The following is a 19,960-nucleotide window of genomic DNA, read 5'->3' on the forward strand; positions in this document are numbered from 1 at the left end:
TTTTTACATCCATGTCGCATACCTCTCAACTGTCCAGATTATGACAGAATGTCCAGTTTTTGCCGCATATTTTCCATCTGCTTCTCATAAAATTTGTAGTTTACTGGAAAATCTCTGGGATGATCTGAGGATTTAAGTCACTAAATAATGACACATTTAAGTTTATGACTTCATATCTTTCAGAAAATGCATGCTAATTCAAATTATGTTATTCTAGCAACATATTTACAATTTGTCTCCCAATTTCAGGCTTTGCCCAGATTTCTTGCGCTGAGAAGTTGAGAGGTATGCCATGCTGAGAATCTTGTTACAATAGGAGACCTGATCATAAAACATTCAATCTTCCCTTCATAAATATAACAAAAACGTACTACAAAAATACTACTTTGATAACTGACACAGTTTAGCATTACCGTCATTCACCATTCTCAGTGTTTATCTATGTACAATACACCACATATACAGAAAATGGCATAAACTATAGCAGTTTATGTCTAAAAAAAAAGACAGTATCACAATTTGTTCACTGCTGATACGACACACTCAATATAGTTACATTCCCCAAAAGCTAGTTAAAACAAAGATTACTCATTATTTAGCTACAGAAAAGTTAAAATTGGCTACCGTGTACTAAAGCACTTTACATAAGGTTGTGATTCTTCTGGTTGTACAATACTCCTGAAGGATTTTATTCAAGGCACTAAGTTATTTATGAAATCAATGAGACAGACTTTTGTAATTATTGTGTTACTTTTGTGGTTAAGTAGTTTATGTTTTGAGGATTTATCCAGATAACAAAGGACTGTATAACTAGGAGAGGCCAAACCAAAAGTAACACCCAGACAAAATATTCAAACAGACTATCACCTACTAATAGATGTTCCTGTGTCAATTTTCAAAGAATTTCACATGACCTACTACTACTGTATATGACTTGGAAGCTTTATCCAATATCTTGGTTAGCAAGTCTGGGAATTATGTTCCAAAAATGGTCCACTGAAAATCTAACTCTAAGTGAAGTCCCAAACAGTATTAAAGATAATTGTGCAGTATTTAAAATTATTTAGATGTACATTATTTGTATACACTTGGACTCTACATCTAATATGCGAAAGGCAAGTGCAGTAATTAAAAAAGTAAAAGCTGAACTTAACCCATATGTGTCAAATGACAGCAGTCAAATATGCTCTACAGAAATAACATCCTTAATTGAAAACTACGGCCCAAGACAAAAACGAGACCAATATATGCAAGTAATGACCAGTCTAGGATTTGTCTAAAGACACATCTTGCATCATATTACTTTTCTTTTGTTTATTATGAAAACAAAAGCAGTTCCCCATGACAGAGGGGTTCATGATTATCAATAACATCAAAGATTAGTTCAATGTCCTTTCTGCTGTGTTGAGGCCAGTAAAGCAATAAACAAGCTACAACTGTAGTACTTACAATGACTCAATCTCCAGTAACTGACATTTACAGGAATACACTATAAACTGCACTAAAAAGATTTAAGAATTTTTTTTTTGTAAACTTGCATGCACATCATACATAAAAGGAACCTTTCCTTAAATATAAAAGGGGAGACCTTATTTATAGAACTGGGATGCCCATGTTGGTTTGCTGAAGCAAGCATTACCCATCACAAAGTGATGTATACCTCTATATCTGCTCTTTAACAAGGAATAAACAGGATATGACAGCAACAGAAATGTCAGTGCAGTCTTAAGTTTACAATGTTAATCTGAAGTACACAAAATGTACACCCCTTCAATGTTTTATCTCTTTCTTAACATACAATACAAACTGATGACCCCATAACACAAATGAAAATTTCACAGTACATGTTCATTGTGTCAGAAGTGCCTTCTCAAAATATCCACGCCATTTTAGAGCTAAAAAAACAAGTCATGAAATGTTACTTGCTTGCCCCAAGCCTGCTTTCATACATGTTGAATGAACTGAAAAATATAGTATTCCTGTCTGCTATCAGAAAGACTTAAAATTATCCTTACAACAAAGAGAAAGAGAGAGAGAGCATTATGAGCCAAATGTTATGCCTCACTTTTTAACAAGTACTACATGTAATCTGGTAAAAACGAACACAAAAGTCATTACATGGTACCTGCTGCCTTGTCATTCTACATACCTTGTAAGTTGTGTAGTTGTGTTGCCATCCAGATCTCAAACACATCCCATTTATGAATACTCAAACACCTGGCAGAACAGTGAAACTCCATTTTGAACTTTTCTTTTACAGAACAACACAGTGCATTCTGGAAGATAAATCTTCCATCCATTTCTAAAAAAAAAGAACCTCTGCTATGACTATATAAATAAAGCCTGAAAGTAACAAGAAAATGCATTCATCTAGATGAAGCAATATTAAAACAACAGAATAAAGGAAATTACAGAAAAAAAGAGCCCACCAAGTCTCTCAATTATACTTTCAAAGTAAATATAAAGGTTCCTGATCACTGTTTACATGAAATCCACTGAATTCAGTCCACAAGAAATAAAACCTTGCTGTTAAAAACTGAAGACAGACCATCTAAACCTCAAATGTATGATAATGGATCTTTCATACACTTAAGTCATCTAGACAATAAAAACATCACAGAAAAAGGTGAATACATTCAAAAGGCTATAGTACAACTAGAGTGAATCCTGCAAGGGAAATTCAGTGCATTTTCATTACCTGCCTAGACAGGCACATTGGCATGGTCTAAAATGATTAACTGTCACTTCTGATACAAGGCAAGATATTCAAGTATGGAACTGTGAGAAGTATTTAAAAACAAATTCTCATGAAGGTTTAACCACTTTAATTGCAGAATATGGGATGTTACTAAATTAAAAATGCTATTTCAAGCTGCAATGAAATAGAAAAATACAGGAGAGGCTGGAAGCTAAGAGGTGGTTGGTAAATGAAGTGTGATTTTTAGTGGCTGTACCTTAAAAAGGACATGTCTAACTCCTGGCCTATGATGACTGTTATAAGAAAGTCCTAACACAAAGGACAATCTGGCTATATACATAAGGGAGTGGATGTCAAATACTTAAACGAATAAAGAATGTCTAACGCAAGCATACTCAAATACAGACCACCACTCTTAAATTTCAGGAATTATGAAAGTTAGGCAGCTGAAACAACCTCCAGCCTTAAACGGCTACTTTGGGTTATTTTTTGATAGCAACCTAAAACAACCATAACTTTCTATTAAAACACTAAGCTTTATTAAAGTTTTAATCTTTTAAATTACAGTTTAAAGTCATATAGCTGGGATCCTCTACAAAACCCTTCCGGGCACAATTCTAACATTTTAAGCATAAAGTTATCTTAAATGTGTGCTAAAAATGTGCTGCAGTTTTAAGTATACATGTTTCTAAAAGTCTCTGTACAACAAAATCCCAAAGTATTAAAATCAAGAACATAAAAATATAACAAAGCACCAACACAGGTAAGTTTAAGTACCTGCAGGTAAAATATCTTGACATTTCAAAATAAGATCTTTTTTTTGTTTGTTTTTTTGTAATTAAAAAAGAGAGAACCAAACTAAAAAGTTCTGCATTTTCAGGTTATGCAGTCTGAAGAAAAATGCCTATTATGTCAATAAATAAGGTGTTTATATATATTTACATAAAAAACAGGGATAATGCTAATGGAATGTGATGCAGAGGTGCAGGTAGAACTGCTGCAGCGCTGCAATCAGTTATAGAAAAAATCTGTCCATTACAAAAAACATTGTGTGAGGTAAAAGCTTCAGTATGGTGAAAGACCTATCCTGCACTCTGCATTAGCACAGCAGTGATGTTCCCTTCAAGGACTTCAGTAAGAAATGTATTATGTACAAAACCAGCAATGAAATATACTTTGTTTTGCCAAAAGTGCAACAACCTTTTCCCTGGGCAGCAGAAATACAGACGTTTTCTCAAAAGTCAGGATGTGAGGAACTTTCTTTAAATATGCTCAATACATGAGGAATTTCAAAAATGGTATCTGTTGGTTACTCTTCCACATAAAAATTTTTTTTTTTTTAATGAGCCTGCGAATATGTTTAGGTGTTTGCCCTTAATCTCCAAAATAAACTGGAATATGAGAAAGCAAATCCAGTACAAATGGATAAATTCAAGTTTCATCAGCTACTACTACGCATTCATTATTCTATGTGGCATCAAGTGAAATATTACTATCAGATATTTAGTGCTTCACATTCCATGTGTATTGCAACGAAAGAGCCAGTATAGGGAAATGTACATATTTTCAATAATATTAAAACAACGGAGAAATAAAAGACTTGTGTACATATTCAACTCCCACATATCATCTTTGTCATTATTTGGTAATGTAACTGGTTTCAATAATAAAAGAAAGTTGCTCAGATTAAAATGACGTGCTTTAACCTAGCCTTCTGAAAAACAGAAGGAAACCTGGTCAAAACATAGCAGGAAAAAAAATCCAAATTAAGACCATGAAACATGAATGGACATGCAAACTGATGACTGATGGACACTCAAAACCATTCAAGGAAGTGCTAAAAAGAACCAAAAACTTTTTTCCCATGACAGAGTTTCTGGCTCCGGCAGTTTTTTCTTCTTTTTATATAAAACCTCAGTCAAAGTAGAAACTCCGATTATATACAAACATGTTACATGCACAAGAAATGAGAAGGCAATATAACTGCAGAACTCTTGCTTACTAATTCTTCTTAAATCAAGTGATCTTCTTGAAGTTCTTTATGTGCTTATCTGAAAAGAAGCACTTGAATTAAAAATACAAAACAAACCTTACAATGCAAGTAATATTAAAAATACCACTTAAAGGGGAAAGAATGAGATTTGTCCCATGGTAAAATGGAAGTTGCAGGACTCTTGCGAATTTTACAGAAGTCATCTTGGTGAAATAAATGAATTATATTAGCCTTAGAAGGGAATGCTGCCAACAGATTTATGTTGTTTTAGTTTCAGTGGTCCAGAAATTAATCGGTGTCACTACTGTCAGAGCTGGATCCACTAGAACTACTGCTTCCAGAGTCTGAAGAACTGCTGCTGCTTAACCTTGAGGGACCACCAGCTGGGCCAGATCCTGACTTTTCTGCTGAGAAATAAGAAAACATATAAAAGATGTTAAAAGACTTGATCTTTCTTCATGAACAATAAATGTAGTTTACTCATTAACATTTAAGTGTATAAATGGTAATCGTATGAATGAAAATTGCCATACTACAGAAACAGTCAGCATTCAGAATTCTGGCACTGCAAGCATGCTTTGTATTCTTCATTACAGATTTTTAATTAAAAATAAAGAAAAAATAAAATCAACTGAGAAAGCATACGGACTAAGACAAGACAAAACAATCTGATAGGAAATCTCACCTTGTCTCCAATGGTCTACTCAAAACAAGAATCGACACAAATAGATCCAACATGCACTAAGCAAGAAAAAAGAAGGCAAACCAGTTGCTTAAAACAAGAACCAATAGGTGGCTAAAACGGATTTAATGATGTAATCTAGCATGGCAGGCAATAAAAAGCAAAAGTAGTTTCAGATCATCAGATTCTTGTCAATTACTTTTTATACCAAGGAAGATCATAAATTAGTGGCCAGAGAACAAAAATCTGTACACTAGTTAAAAAGTACAGTTGCGTACACTTACCATAAATGTAGATGTTAGAGTGCATTTAATGCTGCAGTCATCACATTTGGGTTATCCGTGCCAGGGTAGCCCTCGGCCGGCACAAATACCAGAGACTTAGTATTTCTGCGTCGGTTGCTGTCACTTGAAGACTGACGTCAGGTCGTCATTAGTATAAAAGTCAGGCAGCCGGCGCCATTACATCAGTTTTTCTTGCCCTAACCTGTCAGGAGCCCCCAAAGTAGGAGGCCAGGCTCTGGTGGAAGAACCCCACCAATAGAAAATAAATACCAATATGTCCCTTGTAAAGAAAGGAGAACAACAAGGAAGAAAGACAACAAAAAGGAGAAAGAGAAAAAAAGGGGGAGGTGGAGGGAGGGACACCAGGACTGCAACAGCAAATACACTCGAACATCTACTGTTATGGTAAATGTACACAACTACTATGTTCTTCGCGTTTCACTGCTGCAGTCATCACATTTGGGTTGATTACCAAAGCGGAGGAAATGGGTCGAGGCAGTCAAGGAAGCTAGGGGCTGGCTAGGATGCCCTGCAAGACTGCAGAGGCAAACCCTGCCCTGGACTTGGAGAAGAGGCAGGTGGTAATGCTAGGGAAAAGTGTGAACAGATGTCCATGTGGCAGACTCCAGGATGTCCCTGGTGGGGACTCCTCTATGGAAAGCTGCAGAGGTGGAGGCTGCTCTGATGGAGTGTGTCCTAACCCCCTTGGAGGAGGCTTACCATGCTGTTTGTAACAGAAATGGATACAGTGTGCTATCCATTTGGAAATGATTTGCTTGGAGATGGCTTTACCTTCTTCCCCTGTAGCAAAACTAACCAGCTATTGATCAGAGTTTAAGGATTTAGTCCTGTCCAGATAGTATCTGAGCTGTCTGTGCACATCTAGTGAGTGAAGAATCCTTTCTTCCTTGTTCTGGGGATTAGGAAAGAAGGTGGGCAAATGAATGGATTGGTTGAGAGCCCCACTGGACACCACCTTGGGCATCAAGGATGAGTTAGTTCTGAAAGATACCCGGTCTGCATGGAAGATTATGAAGGGTTCCACAGCCATGACTGCTTGCATCTCAGAGACTCTTCTGGCTGAAGTGATGGCCAGAGGGATTGCGGTCTTCCAGGAAAGAAATGTTGGCTTTGCCAAAGAAGCTGGTTCGAAAGGAGGCAGGGTGAGCTTTTCTAAGACAAAGTTAAGGTCCCATGCTGGTGTTGGTGCCCTTTGAGGGACCTCAAGTTGCTAGACCCTCTGAGGAACTGTCTGATCAAAGGGTGTGAGAAAAGGGGCTGCTCAGTGGAAAAATAAGCAGAAATAGCAGAGGCATGAATTTTAGTAGAGGAGAAAGAGAGACCATTGTGTAGAAGGTCAGCTACGTAATCCAGGATGACAGGGATGGAGGGCTGTGCCGTATTAGCCCCCTTAGCCCAGATCCAGGTGCAAAACCTTTTCCATTTGTCTGCATAAGACTTTCTGGTGCTAGGGCGTCTGGCCTCAGATAACATCCGGAACATGTTCACTGAGGATGGCAGATTAGTTAGGAGTTAGGGAATAAGCCAAGCTGCCAAACTAAGTGTCTGCAATTGGGGATGCATGAATTCCCCTTCCCTCCGGTTTAGGTGGTTTGGAGTCTGAGGAAGATGGAGGCAGCAGGGACAGGCTGCGCAGCAAGGGGTACCAGTGTTGTCGGGGCCAGTCTGGAGCTATTCAAATGGTCCTTCGCTTTTCCTCTCTTATTTTGAGCAGTAACTTGGGGATGAGAGGGTAGGGGAGAAAAGGCATAGACCGAGAGGTTGACCCAGGGGAGGACAGGGCATCCACTTTCCAAGCCATGCAATGACGCTCCTTGGTGCAGAACTTGCTGAGCTGATGGTTGGTGTGGGAGGCAAAAGTACAGTTTTGTACCTACCATAAATGTAGATGTTTGAGTGTTCACACTGCTGCAGTCATTACACTTGGGTTATCCTGCTGTCAGGCGGTCCCGCAGTCGGCCAGAGTTCCAAAGTCTTGGTCCGGCGTCGGTTGCTGTCGCTTCTTCAATGATGTCAGTGCGCCAGGGGTATACAAGATGCATCCAACGCCAATTTCTTCAGTTTTTCTTGCCCCAGATGTCAGGTGCCCCCAAGTAGGTAGGCAATACATATTGCTAACCAAAAATGTACATATAAAATAAAAACAATACCCTCAGTTACAAGCAAATACACCACAAAGGTTATATAGGATAGAAAGGTATAGATAAGTCCAGCTAGTTCAGAGGGGATGGAGGGAGGGTAACCTGGACTGCAGCAGTGTGAACACTCGAACATCTACATTTATGGTAGGTACAAAACTGTACTATGTTCATCGTGTTACACTGCTGCAGTCTTTACACTTGGGTAGAATCCCAAAGCTAAGGTTGGGTGGCTGGTCTATAAAGAGTTAGGATTGGCTATGAGGCCCTGCAGAACTGCAGTGGCAAATCCTGCTATGGATTTAGAATAAAGAGGCAGGTGGTAATGCTTGGTAAAGGTGTGCACTGAACTCCAAGTTGCAGCCTCCAAAATTTCCTTGGTAGGTACTCCTCTGAGAAAGGCTGTTGACGTGGCGGTTGCCCTGGTGGAATGTGGCCTAATGTTATTTGGGACTGATTTTCCATGCTGTGCAGTACCGAATACAATGTCCTATCCATTCGGATATAGTCTGCTTTGAAATTGCCTTGCCCTGTGATCCTGCAGCATATGCTACAAACACAGTTGCTCAGTTTTCCTGAAAGCTTTTGTTTTGTCAAAGTAGAAGCGTAGCTGCCTGTGTATGTCCAAAGAATGCAGAAGTTTCTCCCCTTTATTCTGGAGGTTTGGATAAAAAGTTGGCAAATGGATGGTTTGGTTAAGAGCCACACTAGATACCACCTTTGGCATAAAGGTAGGGTTTTGTCCTTAAAGACACCCTGTCCTGATGAAAAATTATTAAAGGTTCCACTGCCATTAATGCCTGTAGCTCTGAGACACTTTGTGCTGAAGTTACTGCCAGGAGCAGAGCTGTTTTCCATGATAAAAATTTTAGATCGGCTGTATTGGCTGGCTCAAAAGGTGGTAGGGTCAGTTTTTCCAAAACGAAACTGAGGTCTCAAGCTGGTGCTCTCCGGGGCGGTCTTATGTTTTTAGCCCTTCTGAGGTACTGCTTTAGCAAGGGATGAGAGAATAAAGGAGGATCCGTGTTGTAATGTGCTGAAATGGCAGAGGAGTGGATCTTAACTGATGAGGAAAGGCCTCTGTCCAGCATCTCAGTTAAGTATTGTAAAATCTGAGGAATGTTTGGAACTAGAGGGTCAAGGCTTTGAGCCTGGTTCCAGGCGCAGAATCTCTTCCATTTTTCTGAGTAAGCTTTCCTGGTGCTAGGCCTCCTGGCTTCCAAAATGACATCCATAACAGCTTTAGAGAGAGGTGTTGCCTGTTTGACTAATGCATCTGCCATGCAGCCAAGTTTAGGGTTTTGAGCTGACCGTGCAGGATCCGACTTGTTTTGTTGAGTCAGAAGGTGTGGAATTTGAGGCAAAAGCCATGGTGGGCCTTGAGCCAAGTTCCTTAAGATAGGGTACCAGTGCTGGCGTGGCCAGTCTGGAGCAATCTGGATCATCTGTGGTTTTTCTTGTCTTGCTTTTAGGAGTACCTTTGAAAGGAGAGGCAGTGGCGGGAAGGCATAAACTTTTAGATTTTTCCAGCTGAACAAAAGAGCATCCACTTTCCATGCTTGTTTGTGATAAGTCCTTGTGCAGAATTTTTGTAGTTTGCAATTCAGTGGGGAGGCAAAAAGATCTTTGTCTGGGCATCCCCATTTTTGCATTACCATGCTGAAGATTTGTGGATTCAATTTCCATTCGTGAGGGTCCATGATATTTCTGCTTAGATCGTCTGCCAGAGTATTTTTCTTTCCTGGCAGGAATTGTGCTTGCAGGTGAACTTGATACTTTAGAGCTGTGTTCCACAAGGTCATGGCTTGCCTGCATAGAGGATAAGAATGAGTGCCCCCTTGCTTGTTTATGTACCACATTACTGTGGTGTTGTCTGTCTTTAGTAACAATTGTCCTGGATGTAGGTCCTTGAAAGCTGTTAGGGCATTTTGAACAGCCAACATCTCTTTTTGATTGATGTGAAGATGCATCTGGTCTGTGGTCCACTTGCCCTGAATGCATTTTCCTGCCATGTGTGCTCCCAAGGCGTAATCCAAAGCATCTGTTAGAGTTTGCCTGGCTGTGGGTTGGGTAAAAGGCTGACCCATGTTTAGGTGACATGCCTGTGCCCACCATCGAAACTCCTGTTGTAGGCAGGGAATCATTGATATTACTGCTTCTAAACTGTGAGAGTGTTGAGTCCAAAACACTTTTTAGGTACCATTGTAATTTCCTCATATGCAGTCTGGCATATGGTATTAGTAGCATGCAGGATGCCATGAATCCCAGGGCCTGCAGAATTTTTCTTGCAGGGAGATGGGACTTTTTTGCCAGTAATTGAAAATATTGAGTTAGTTGAACTTGTTTGTCTGGCGTGACGTAAGCCATCTGGGCCGTTGTATTTAAGCTGGCACCCAGGAATTTAATCTGTTGCGAGGGCACTAGTTTTTACTTCTTTTCGTTTACTGTGTACCCTAGAGAAATTAGCAACCTTTTTACAAACGCCAGATGCTGTAGAAGAATGTCCTTTGTCTCTGCTTGAATGAGGCAGTCGTCCAGGTATGGATATATTTGAATTCCTTTTTGTCTGCAAAATGCAATTACTGGTGCCAGGCACTTTGTGAAGACCCTGGGTGCAGTAGACAAGCCAAAGGGCAGTGCAGAGAATTGGTAGTGCATTGTACCAGCTTTGAATCTGAGGTATCTTCTGCAATTTTGTCTGATAGGGACATGCAGGTATGCCTCTCTGAGGTCCAGAGTAACAAGCCAAGCCTTCTTGCCCAGCATGGGTATAAGCTGCTGTAATGTCAACATTTTGAATTTCGGAATATCCAGGTAAGTATTCAGAATTGAAAGGTCTAGTATGGGCCTCCAGACCTTGTCCTTTCTGGGGACCAGAAGAGTCTTGAGTAAAATCCTTGTCCTTGTTCCTGTTGTGGTACTTTTTGAATAGCTCTCATGTCCATGAGGGCTGAACTTTGTTTTTGTGGCAGGTCTGGCATTCCTTTTAGCCTTGGTAAAGTATGAAAGTGGAATCTGTAACCCTGAGACACAATATTCAGAACCCATTTGTCTTGGGTGATTGTTTGCCAGTTTTGAGAAAAAAGTGCTAGTTTTCCCCCTAAGGGGGCTTCCAAAAGGGACGCGCTTGGCGTACGAAGGGGAAGGTCATAGTGACTGTTTCCTGTAAGGTTGAGACTTGTCCTCACCTCCTTTTGGGTTTGAGGTGCCCCACTGTCGTCGTCTGTTTGAGCCTTGGGGTTGAGATCTGCCTCTTGGGCGTCTGTATCTGCCTCTCAGTGGCCTGTCTGACAATGGAAAGGACCAATTCTTTGTTGGCCAATTTCTGCTAAACCGAGGTGGCTGTACCTGTAAGAAATCCTTGACTGCATAGATTTAGCTTTATCCTCCATTTTCTTTAACACCTCTTCTGCCTTAACACCAAACAAGGTATCATGCTGTAAAGGAGCATCCAATAATTTTGCCTTAACATGATCAGGTAAACTCTGTTCTTTTAACCAAGCATGTCTTCGAATCACAAAACCTGTAACTGCGGCTCTACAAGAGGCCTCTAAAGAATCAAAACCACATTGCAGAGTATGTTTTCCCACCTGTTCAACTGCATGCAATAAATCCTGCATTTCTTTACAATCAGGAGCTTCTGAGCTTGCAAGCATTTTCTGTTTTAACTGAGCCATTAAATATTGTTGGTACTTAAGCATGTGAAACTGGCAATTTAAAGCTCTTACTGTTAAAGTTGCATAAGTGTATACTTTCTTCCCCAATCTATGCAAAGCTCTGGAATCTCTGTCAGAGGGTACTGGATTTTTTGCAATGGAAGCCTTAACTCCTTTTGGACCCTGGGAAATGTTTTCTGGATCAGCAGAAGGGTTTTTGTAAAGAAACTTGAGAGAGTCAGGGACTCTATAATACCTACCTGGCTTGGCTGGAGCAGGGGGCAAAGAATCAGGAGATAAGCTGGATTCAGAGAACACATCATCCACAATATCTAGCACAGGCGGAATAGCCAGGGGCCTGTGCTGAAGCAATAAGAGGAAATCCCTGAGCCTTTTCTTGGACTCTGAGTAATCCTGACTTTCCCAATGGAAATGCTCCCTCATGGTATGTAAAGTATCCCCAAAAGAATAATCCTCAGGAGGAGAGGCTGAAGGGATAGATTCTTCAGCATCAGAGTCCTCATAGGGGGGTAGAGAGTTGTCCCTGGTCTGAAGAGGAATCAGAGGAAATGGAAACCTGATCAGAGGAGTCAGTCTGTATCCTGCCTAGGCCTTTTCTCAGGAGGGGGATGGGAGCCCCTGATTAGAGTAATGAGGCCTTCGGCCATTTTAAGCATCTGTTTCTTAGGCATGGAGGACTGTCATGGAGAATGCTGTACTTGTTTCTTTGTCTTTAATGGTACCTTTGTCTTGGCTGTTGTTTTAATGGTAAGTTGTGAAGGTCTGAAAACACCCGCAGAAGCCGATGCCTGCTTAGCAGCTCCAGACCCATCTGAGTAATTAGTTTCCATAGGCCCAATACCTTGAGTGTCCAGAGGCCTAGATGTCTCCACGTGGGAGTCGGAAGCGGCCTGTGGCTCTGAGGTAGCAGGTGTCAGGGGCTGCGAAAGCACCTCACTGAGAACCGGCGACTAGCCTAGAAGAGGTTTCGTCGTCGGTTTTGGACCTCGGATGCCTGTCTTTATCCTTGTCTTTGCGGTTTTTCAGTACTGAGGTCGTCGGCTGATCCGACGGCATAGTATAAATGAACCTTCGGCCAAAGTAGTGCAAAGCAAAATCAAAATGTCTTTTTATAGTGCGTTTGTTAAATCTAGCACAAAACCAACAACTAGTGACGTCGTGATCAGGGCCTAGGCATGGAATACAGTAAGAGTGGAAGTCCTTATGAGGTATTTGCTTCCCACAAGAAATACAATTATTAACTTTTTCTGACATCAGACTGAGGCAAGAAAAAAGTTTCCCCAACGGGGTACTTAGCTTTATTGAAGACTTCGGATCTGAAATTCGACTTCGAAAATCTCAGGAGTCGGCCGACCGGCACTTGCGAACTGCTTCTGCTTCGGGCACCGCGCGGCAAGAAAGAATGAAGAAAATGGCATCGGATGCATCTTATATACCCCTGGCGCACTGACGTCAGGGAAGAAGCGATAGCAACCGACTCCGGACCAAGACTTTGGAACTCTGGCCGACTGCGGGACCGCCTGACAGCAGGATAACCCAAGTGTAATGACTGCAGCAGTGTAACACGATGAACATCAGGTCAACCTTCAGGGTTCCCCATTTCTGAGTTATTAGGGTGAAGGTACTTCTGTTGAGCTGCCACTCGTGTGGGTCCAGAAGGTTTCTCCTTAACTGGTCTGCCAGGGAATTGAGAAAGCCTGGTAAGTATTGTGCTAACAGGTGTAGTTGCATGGAAGAGGCTGAGAGCCAAAGGGTCATGGTCAGCCTGCATAGAGGGTAGAAGTCAGTCCCTCCCTGCTTACTGATGTACCACATCACAGTGGTGTTGTTGGTTTTGATCAGGATAATCCCTGGAGACAGAAGGGATTTGAAAGCTATTAAGGTGTACTGCACAGCCATCATCTCTTTTTGACTGATGTGCAGAGGGATTTGCTGTGAGCTCCATTGGCCCTGTATGCACCTGCCATCCAGTTGTGCTCCCTAAGCATAGTCTGGTGCATCTCTGGTGAGCGAGGTGTGGGGAAAAGGGTAGTCCCTTGTTGTGGGAGTATGCTGTTGCCCACCAAAGAAATTATTTTCTGAGGCAAGGAATTATAAGTAGAAGGGTTTCCAGGTCTTGAGTGTGTTGACACCAAAGGCTCTTTAGGTACCACTGAAGTTTCCTCATATGCAGTCTGTCATATGGAATGAGGAGTATGCAGGATGCCATGAACTCCACAGCTTGCAGGATTTTCCTTGCAGAAAGCTGGGGCCTGGTGGCCAGTTGAGAGAAGTAGGTTGCCAGGAAATTTTGTCTCTCTGGTGTAAGGTATGCCATCTGGGATGCTGCGTTTAGACTTGCTCCCAGGAAGATTATCCTTTGGGTGGACACCTGCTTTGATTTCTTTTTGTTGATTGAGTACCCTAGGGAGGTTAGCAGGGTCTTTACAAAGGCCAGTTACTTGAGCATCTTTTCCTGGCTGTATGCTTGAATAAGGCAGTAGCCTACGTAGGGGTAAATCCTAGGCATGGAATACAGCAAGAGTGGAAGTCCTTATGAGGTATTTGCTTCCCACAAGAAATACAATTATTAACATTTTCTGATATCGGATTGAGGCTGCAAAAAAAGAATGGCCGGAGCCAGGCATTTTTTGAAAACTCTGGGAGCAGTAGATAAGCCAAAGGGAAGCGCAGAGAACACAGTGTTGGGATCCTGCCCTGAATCGGAGATATTTCCTGCATGATTGCTTGATAGGAATGTGGAGGTAGGCCTTTTTTAGATCTAGGGTGGCTAGCCAAGTGCGCTTGGACAGCATGGGCAGGAGCTGCTGGAGGGTGAGCATTTTAAATTTTGGGATCACCAGGAAGGTGTTTAGAATGGATAAATAGAGGACGGGGTGCCAGGTGCCCTCTTTTCTGGGCACCAGAAAACGTCTGGAATAGAAGCCTTGGCCTATCTGTTCTGCAGGAATGTGTTCTACTGCCCTCATAGACAGCAGGGAATAGATTGGATTTTGAGCCTCTATCCACTGATTTGGTGGAAGATCTAGGAACCCTTTTGGGGTTGGAAGGGTATGGAAGGAGAATTTGTATCCCTGAGACACAATGTTCAGAACCCATTGGTCCTTGGTAATGGTGGCCCAGGTGCTTAAGTGAAAGGAGAGTTTACCTCCCAGGGGTGAGGGTGGGCAGAGGGGAGGTCAGGTGGAGGTGAGTCATTGCGAGTTCTTACCATAAAGAGGTGGCTTAGAACTCCCTGTTTTTGAAGTGGAGGTAGTCCACTGCTTAGATCTCTGCATTCCCTGGGGGCTGCTGTCTGGGGGGGGGGCTGTTTCCACTGGTCCTAGGCTGGGCCTGTTTAGTCGGAGCCAGAATGGATTAGTGCTTGGAGGGGCAATGTCTGCTGAATCTAGGGGGCTATAGCTGTAAGAAAGCTGTTTGCATAGATTTTGCTTTTTCTTTCATCTTTTTTAAGACCTCTTCTGCCTTGGTGCCAAATAGGTTATCTTTGTGCAAGGGGGCATCCAACAATTTAGATTTGACAAGGTCTGGCAGGGGTTGTTCCTTAAGCCATGCATGCCTTCTAATGACAGATCCAGTGACTGCTGCCTTGCAAGAAGCTTCCAGGGCATCAAAACCACAATGCAAAGTGTGCCTAGTTACTTGACTTGCAGAATGCATTAAATCCTGTAAATCTTTAGATTCTGCCCAAGCAGGAAAGGAAGAATTTTTTTGTTTAAGGAGTTCCAAAGTAGGTTGCTGATATTTAAGCATATGGAAATGACAATTTAGTGCCCTGACAGCAAGAGTAGCTGAGATGTATACTTTTTTACCCCATCTGTCTAATGCTCGGCAATCCCTGTCTGAGGGTGTGGGATTCTTAGCAGAGGATGCTTTAATCCCTTTTGGCCCTTGAGAAATGACCTCAGGGTCAGCTGTAGGATTTTTTAAAAGGTATTTGTGTGAGTCAAGGACTCTGTAGTACCTATCTGGTTTTCTGGAAGCAGGAGGTAGGGCAATAGAAGTCAAGCTGGATTCAAGGAAAACATCACCTACCACATCCAGAACTAGGGGGATGGCCAAGGTTATGTGTTGTGGAAGATCTAGGAATTCCCGGAGTCTCTTTTTAGACTGGGGGTAGTCCTGACTTTCCCATTGGAAATGCTCCCTTAAAGTATGCAGGGTTTCCCCAAAGGAAAAATCTTCTGGGGGAAGAGGCTGAAGGAATGGAATCCTCTGCATCAGAATCCTCATAAGTGGAGAGGGGTTGTATGTCTTCATAGTCAGATGCATCAGAATCATCTGACTCTTTTTCAGACAGTACTGGGGACAGATCTCTTTTCCTTTTTGAGGGGGATAGCTTGGCACCCCCTGATCAGCATGATAAGGTCTTCCACCATTTTAAGCATTTGAGACCGAGCCAAGGAAGCAAGCATCTGAGTGTGGGTAGTTGGTTTCTTGGGTGTGGTTTGAACCCTGGGCCTAAGGAACGTGGTTGTTTTCGAAAGAATGGTAGTCATGAAAACGTTGGTTTGTGACGAGATTCGGTGATGCAAAGGACTTCCTCAGAAGCTGGTGCCGGCTCCGGACCCATCCAAGGTAAAGAACACCGCAGGATCCTTAGACGAAGAAGAGTTTTGTGGCATACCAAACTCCGAAAGGTTCTTGGTAGCAGCCTGCGAATCAACTGTAGCAGGCATCAGGGGCTGCAAAAGCTCCTGAGTACTGGAGGACTGACGAGTAGTTTAATGGAAGTGTTGTCAGTAGGTTTGGACCTGTGCGGTCTGTCTTTATTTTTATGCTTTTTCAGAAGATCTGGTGTCGGACGGCTTACCTAAGCCATATCAGAATTCGAGAACTGTAAACGAAAATATCTGGCTACAATAAGGGCCCGACGACGGATAGTTCTGGGGTTGAACAAAGCACAGAAGCGACAACGAAGGACGTCGTGGTCTGGGCCTAGACAAGTTACGCAGTAAGAGTGGAAGTCTCGGTGTGGTATTTGCTTTCCACAGGCGAGACAATTAACAACTTTTTCTGACATCGGTTAGTGCAAGAAAAAAGGATCCCCAATGGGGTACTTAGCTTTAGAAGACTTCAACTTCAATTCAGAAACGAAAACTTAGGTAGCGGCCGACCAGCACTCGTGTGAACTGCTTCTGCTTCAGGCTCTACAGCAAGAAAGACTGATGTAATGGCGTCGGCTGCCTGACTTTATACTACTGACGACCTGATGTCAGTCCTAAAGCGACAGCAACCGACGCATAAATACTAAGTCTCTGGTATTTGGGCTGGCCGAGGGCTACCCTGGCAGGGATAACACAAATGTGATGACTGCAACAGTGAAACAAAAAGAACATCTTAACATATGGCCTTCTAGCAGCTTCCAAAAGAGAGTACTCTATATGACTGATGAAATTCTAAAGAAGTGTAGTGTAGAGTAAACCAAGCAAATCCACTTTGTAACAATTGCTGAACCTTAAGCTGTTAAAAAGCAGGGACCAATATCAAATACTAATCAATGCTTTACTGAATCCTCACTAACCTGCATTTCTGCAGACCTGCATGATCCTGGTAAGTAGTAGTTAAATTTCATCACTTTCTTCCATAAATGGGTCAGGTAGCTAATGTGTTAACAGGGTTCACAACTTGCTTTTAAAAGCTCCACAGGGGATCCTGAAGCCACTGTGGACTTTTAAACTACAGGAAATCAGCAATGTGAGTATGATGAGAGCATTTACCATCATATGGGAATGGCAACTGTCTTCAAAACATTGATCTTTAAGTGAAGGTGCAACCACTCTAAAGAAAACTGTACAACAGTAATAAAGATAAACAGCAGAAAAATCAACACAATGGAGGGTGAGGAAACTCAAGATACACACTGATACTCCATTACACTCATAAAAGGCCTGGATCATGTGACTGATCTCATTATTTCAATATCAGCAATAAAGATAAACAGTAGAAAAATCAACACAGTGGAGGGTGAGGAAACTCAAGATGCACACTGATACTCCATTACACTCATAAAAGGCCTGGATCATGTGACTGATCTCATTATTTCAATATCAGCAAGAATAAGGGCTCTGCGTGCACTGTCATCATAAAATTTAGGATGGCAATGACATTCATCAGATTTTATATTCCCATATCATAACATGGTTGTTTAATGGAGTACACCTGAAACCTATTAAATTCATGCATGGTGGAAACTTGATACACGCACCCCTTCCACATTGGAATGTAGCATTTTCAGTATCAGTTTTCCTGGCTGATAACTCATCCAAAACAAAACTCTTCAAGACAATACAAAGTACTTGACACATTCTGACTGAAAACCTACTGTTATAGATTGCTTTCAGATACCAAAAGGCACACTCAAATAAAATCCCTGAGATGTATGGCTGACAGGATTAAGCACGCTTCTCTGCTAGAGAGAACTGCTAATGAAATGATGTGACTGAACCTGTTTTATCAATTTACTTATTCCTCAGCTATACTGACTACGTTGCAAAAATGACAAAACACCATGGAGCCAAAGAATAGGAAATAGTCTGCTTCTGCACACAATTATGTTTTGCTACTAACCCCACAGCAAAACACTGAATCTCAAAGCAAAATAAGAAAAAGTCCAGTTGTGCAAAGTTTTACCATAACAATGGCAGTTTTTCCATCTCTTTCAACTTTCTGGTTTAAAAAAAAGCCTGCATTTGCGCTTAACCACCTTTCCTGCAACTAGTCTAGTCCAGGTACAGGTTTGCTGTATCCAGGACTGTTTGTAAGCTTCTGAGCCCCCCAAGCCTTTCTGTGTTGGAGGGAAGCCTTCTAGCTCATCAGTGGGAGTGGTAAGCACTAGTTAGCCTATGTACCACAAGATTTAGGTACAGATTCTTAGTTTTAGCACTAGTTCAGAACTTCTTGTTAGCACTAAATAAGCTACAAATTACTACAGCACTCAACTTTCCTCTTTACCTAGAGGAAAATAGTTTTTGTACTTACTTTCCTCAATTACTTAGAGAAAAACAGCTCTTATACTCACTTTCCTCACTTGACTAGACGAAAGTAGTTTTTTATTCAGGCATGTCAAAGGGTCAGCTCCCAGTGTTCTCTCCTATCTGATGAATCTGGGCATCTTGGGGCAATGTAGCAATTGCCTCATGTACACAGACAACCCTCTCCTCCTACCACCCAACACCACAACCTGAGAAAGATGCACTTATCTAGCCAAACTGCAGGTAAAGCTCTCTCCAACCAAGACTGAACTTGACAGTCAAGAGGAGAAGGTAAACACTTGCACCACACTCATCACATAGTCCCACTAAACTTACACCACCAAAATCCACACACACAAACACAAAAACATTCACAGGGGCTCTCAAAAATCTGCTCAAGCAAGAGAGACCTCCAAAGCAGAAATGCAAGCAACCTCCACCCCCCAACACAACCCAAATGAGACATAGCCCACAGACTCAGTGTGCCAATAAAGCATAGCCCATAAGGCAAAACAACACAGTAGTCATAGGTGAATCTATAGTCAGGCACACTGATGTTCCACTCACCAGGCTAAACAAGGAGAAGGTTACTGTCAGCTGCCTGCGGGTACCAAGATCCGCCACATAACCCACGGACTCAGGTCACTCCACAACAAAGTACAAATATGACTCTGTCATTGTCCATGTTGGTGTGAACGACCTGAGACATACCTCCCTGGACTACATGAAGAGAGACATGGAACAGCTCTCCGATCTTGTAGCCCAGGCAGATATGACCCTAGCCCTGAGTAGCATCCTGCCATCATCCATAATGATACCGCAGTACAAAGACAAAATGACTGACTTTAACAATTGGCTAAGCTTCTGGTGTCATTCTAAGGGGATCCAGTATCTGCCTGGGATGACAAGTTTGACAGACCACGATGCTTTGCCAGAGATGGCCTGCACCTGTCGCCCCTGGGATTCCGGACACTGGCTAAGGGTCTTGCCACCTCTATAGTGCCTTTTTTACGCAAGGTTCAAATGACAAATTCACCACCGTAACAGGAACAGGCAAGCAAAAACTGAGGGTAATGCTACTCAATGCTAGAAGTCTAAATCTCAAAATGCACTCACGAGGCACTCCTTGAAATGGAGAACATCGATATATGTGCAGTGACTGAGACCTGGTTCAAGGCTCTACAGAGCACCCCTGCATTACCAGGCTACAACTCATACCACACTTTTTGGCCATCTAACCTGGACCATTACATCAAAGGAGGAGGTGTGTCCATATTCATTAAGGATATCCACACCTCCAGGCTAGTTGCGCAGCATAATGCATCCGAGGTTATCCAAGTGCAACTAACCCTGGACAAAACTGCAATCCAAATTGCAGCTTGCGACAGATCCCCCACCATGCCACAGGATTCCCACTCCTCTTTTCTTGATATACTGAAAAATATTGGGGTTCAACCAAAACCCTAATAATGGGCGATTTCAACTACCCCACC

General features: G+C 42.2%; 1 protein-coding gene across 1 annotated transcript in view; it reads right to left on the reverse strand.

Annotated features, from left to right (window-relative positions):
- Positions 1-1,299: 1,299 nt before the first annotated feature.
- The window catches only part of BRD3 (bromodomain containing 3), a 1,106,862-nt gene continuing 1,088,201 nt past the window's right edge, over positions 1,300-19,960 (reverse strand). The window contains exon 6 of the mRNA XM_044058393.1: positions 1,300-5,098. Within this exon, the coding sequence (XP_043914328.1) occupies positions 4,980-5,098 (119 nt within the window). The 3' untranslated portion in view covers positions 1,300-4,979. The remainder of the gene's footprint in view (positions 5,099-19,960) is intronic.

This window comes from Protopterus annectens, chromosome 16.part0 (assembly GCF_019279795.1).
Source record: "Protopterus annectens isolate FY-2018-M chromosome 16.part0, PAN1.0, whole genome shotgun sequence".
Classification (NCBI taxonomy): Eukaryota; Metazoa; Chordata; order Ceratodontiformes; family Protopteridae; genus Protopterus; species Protopterus annectens.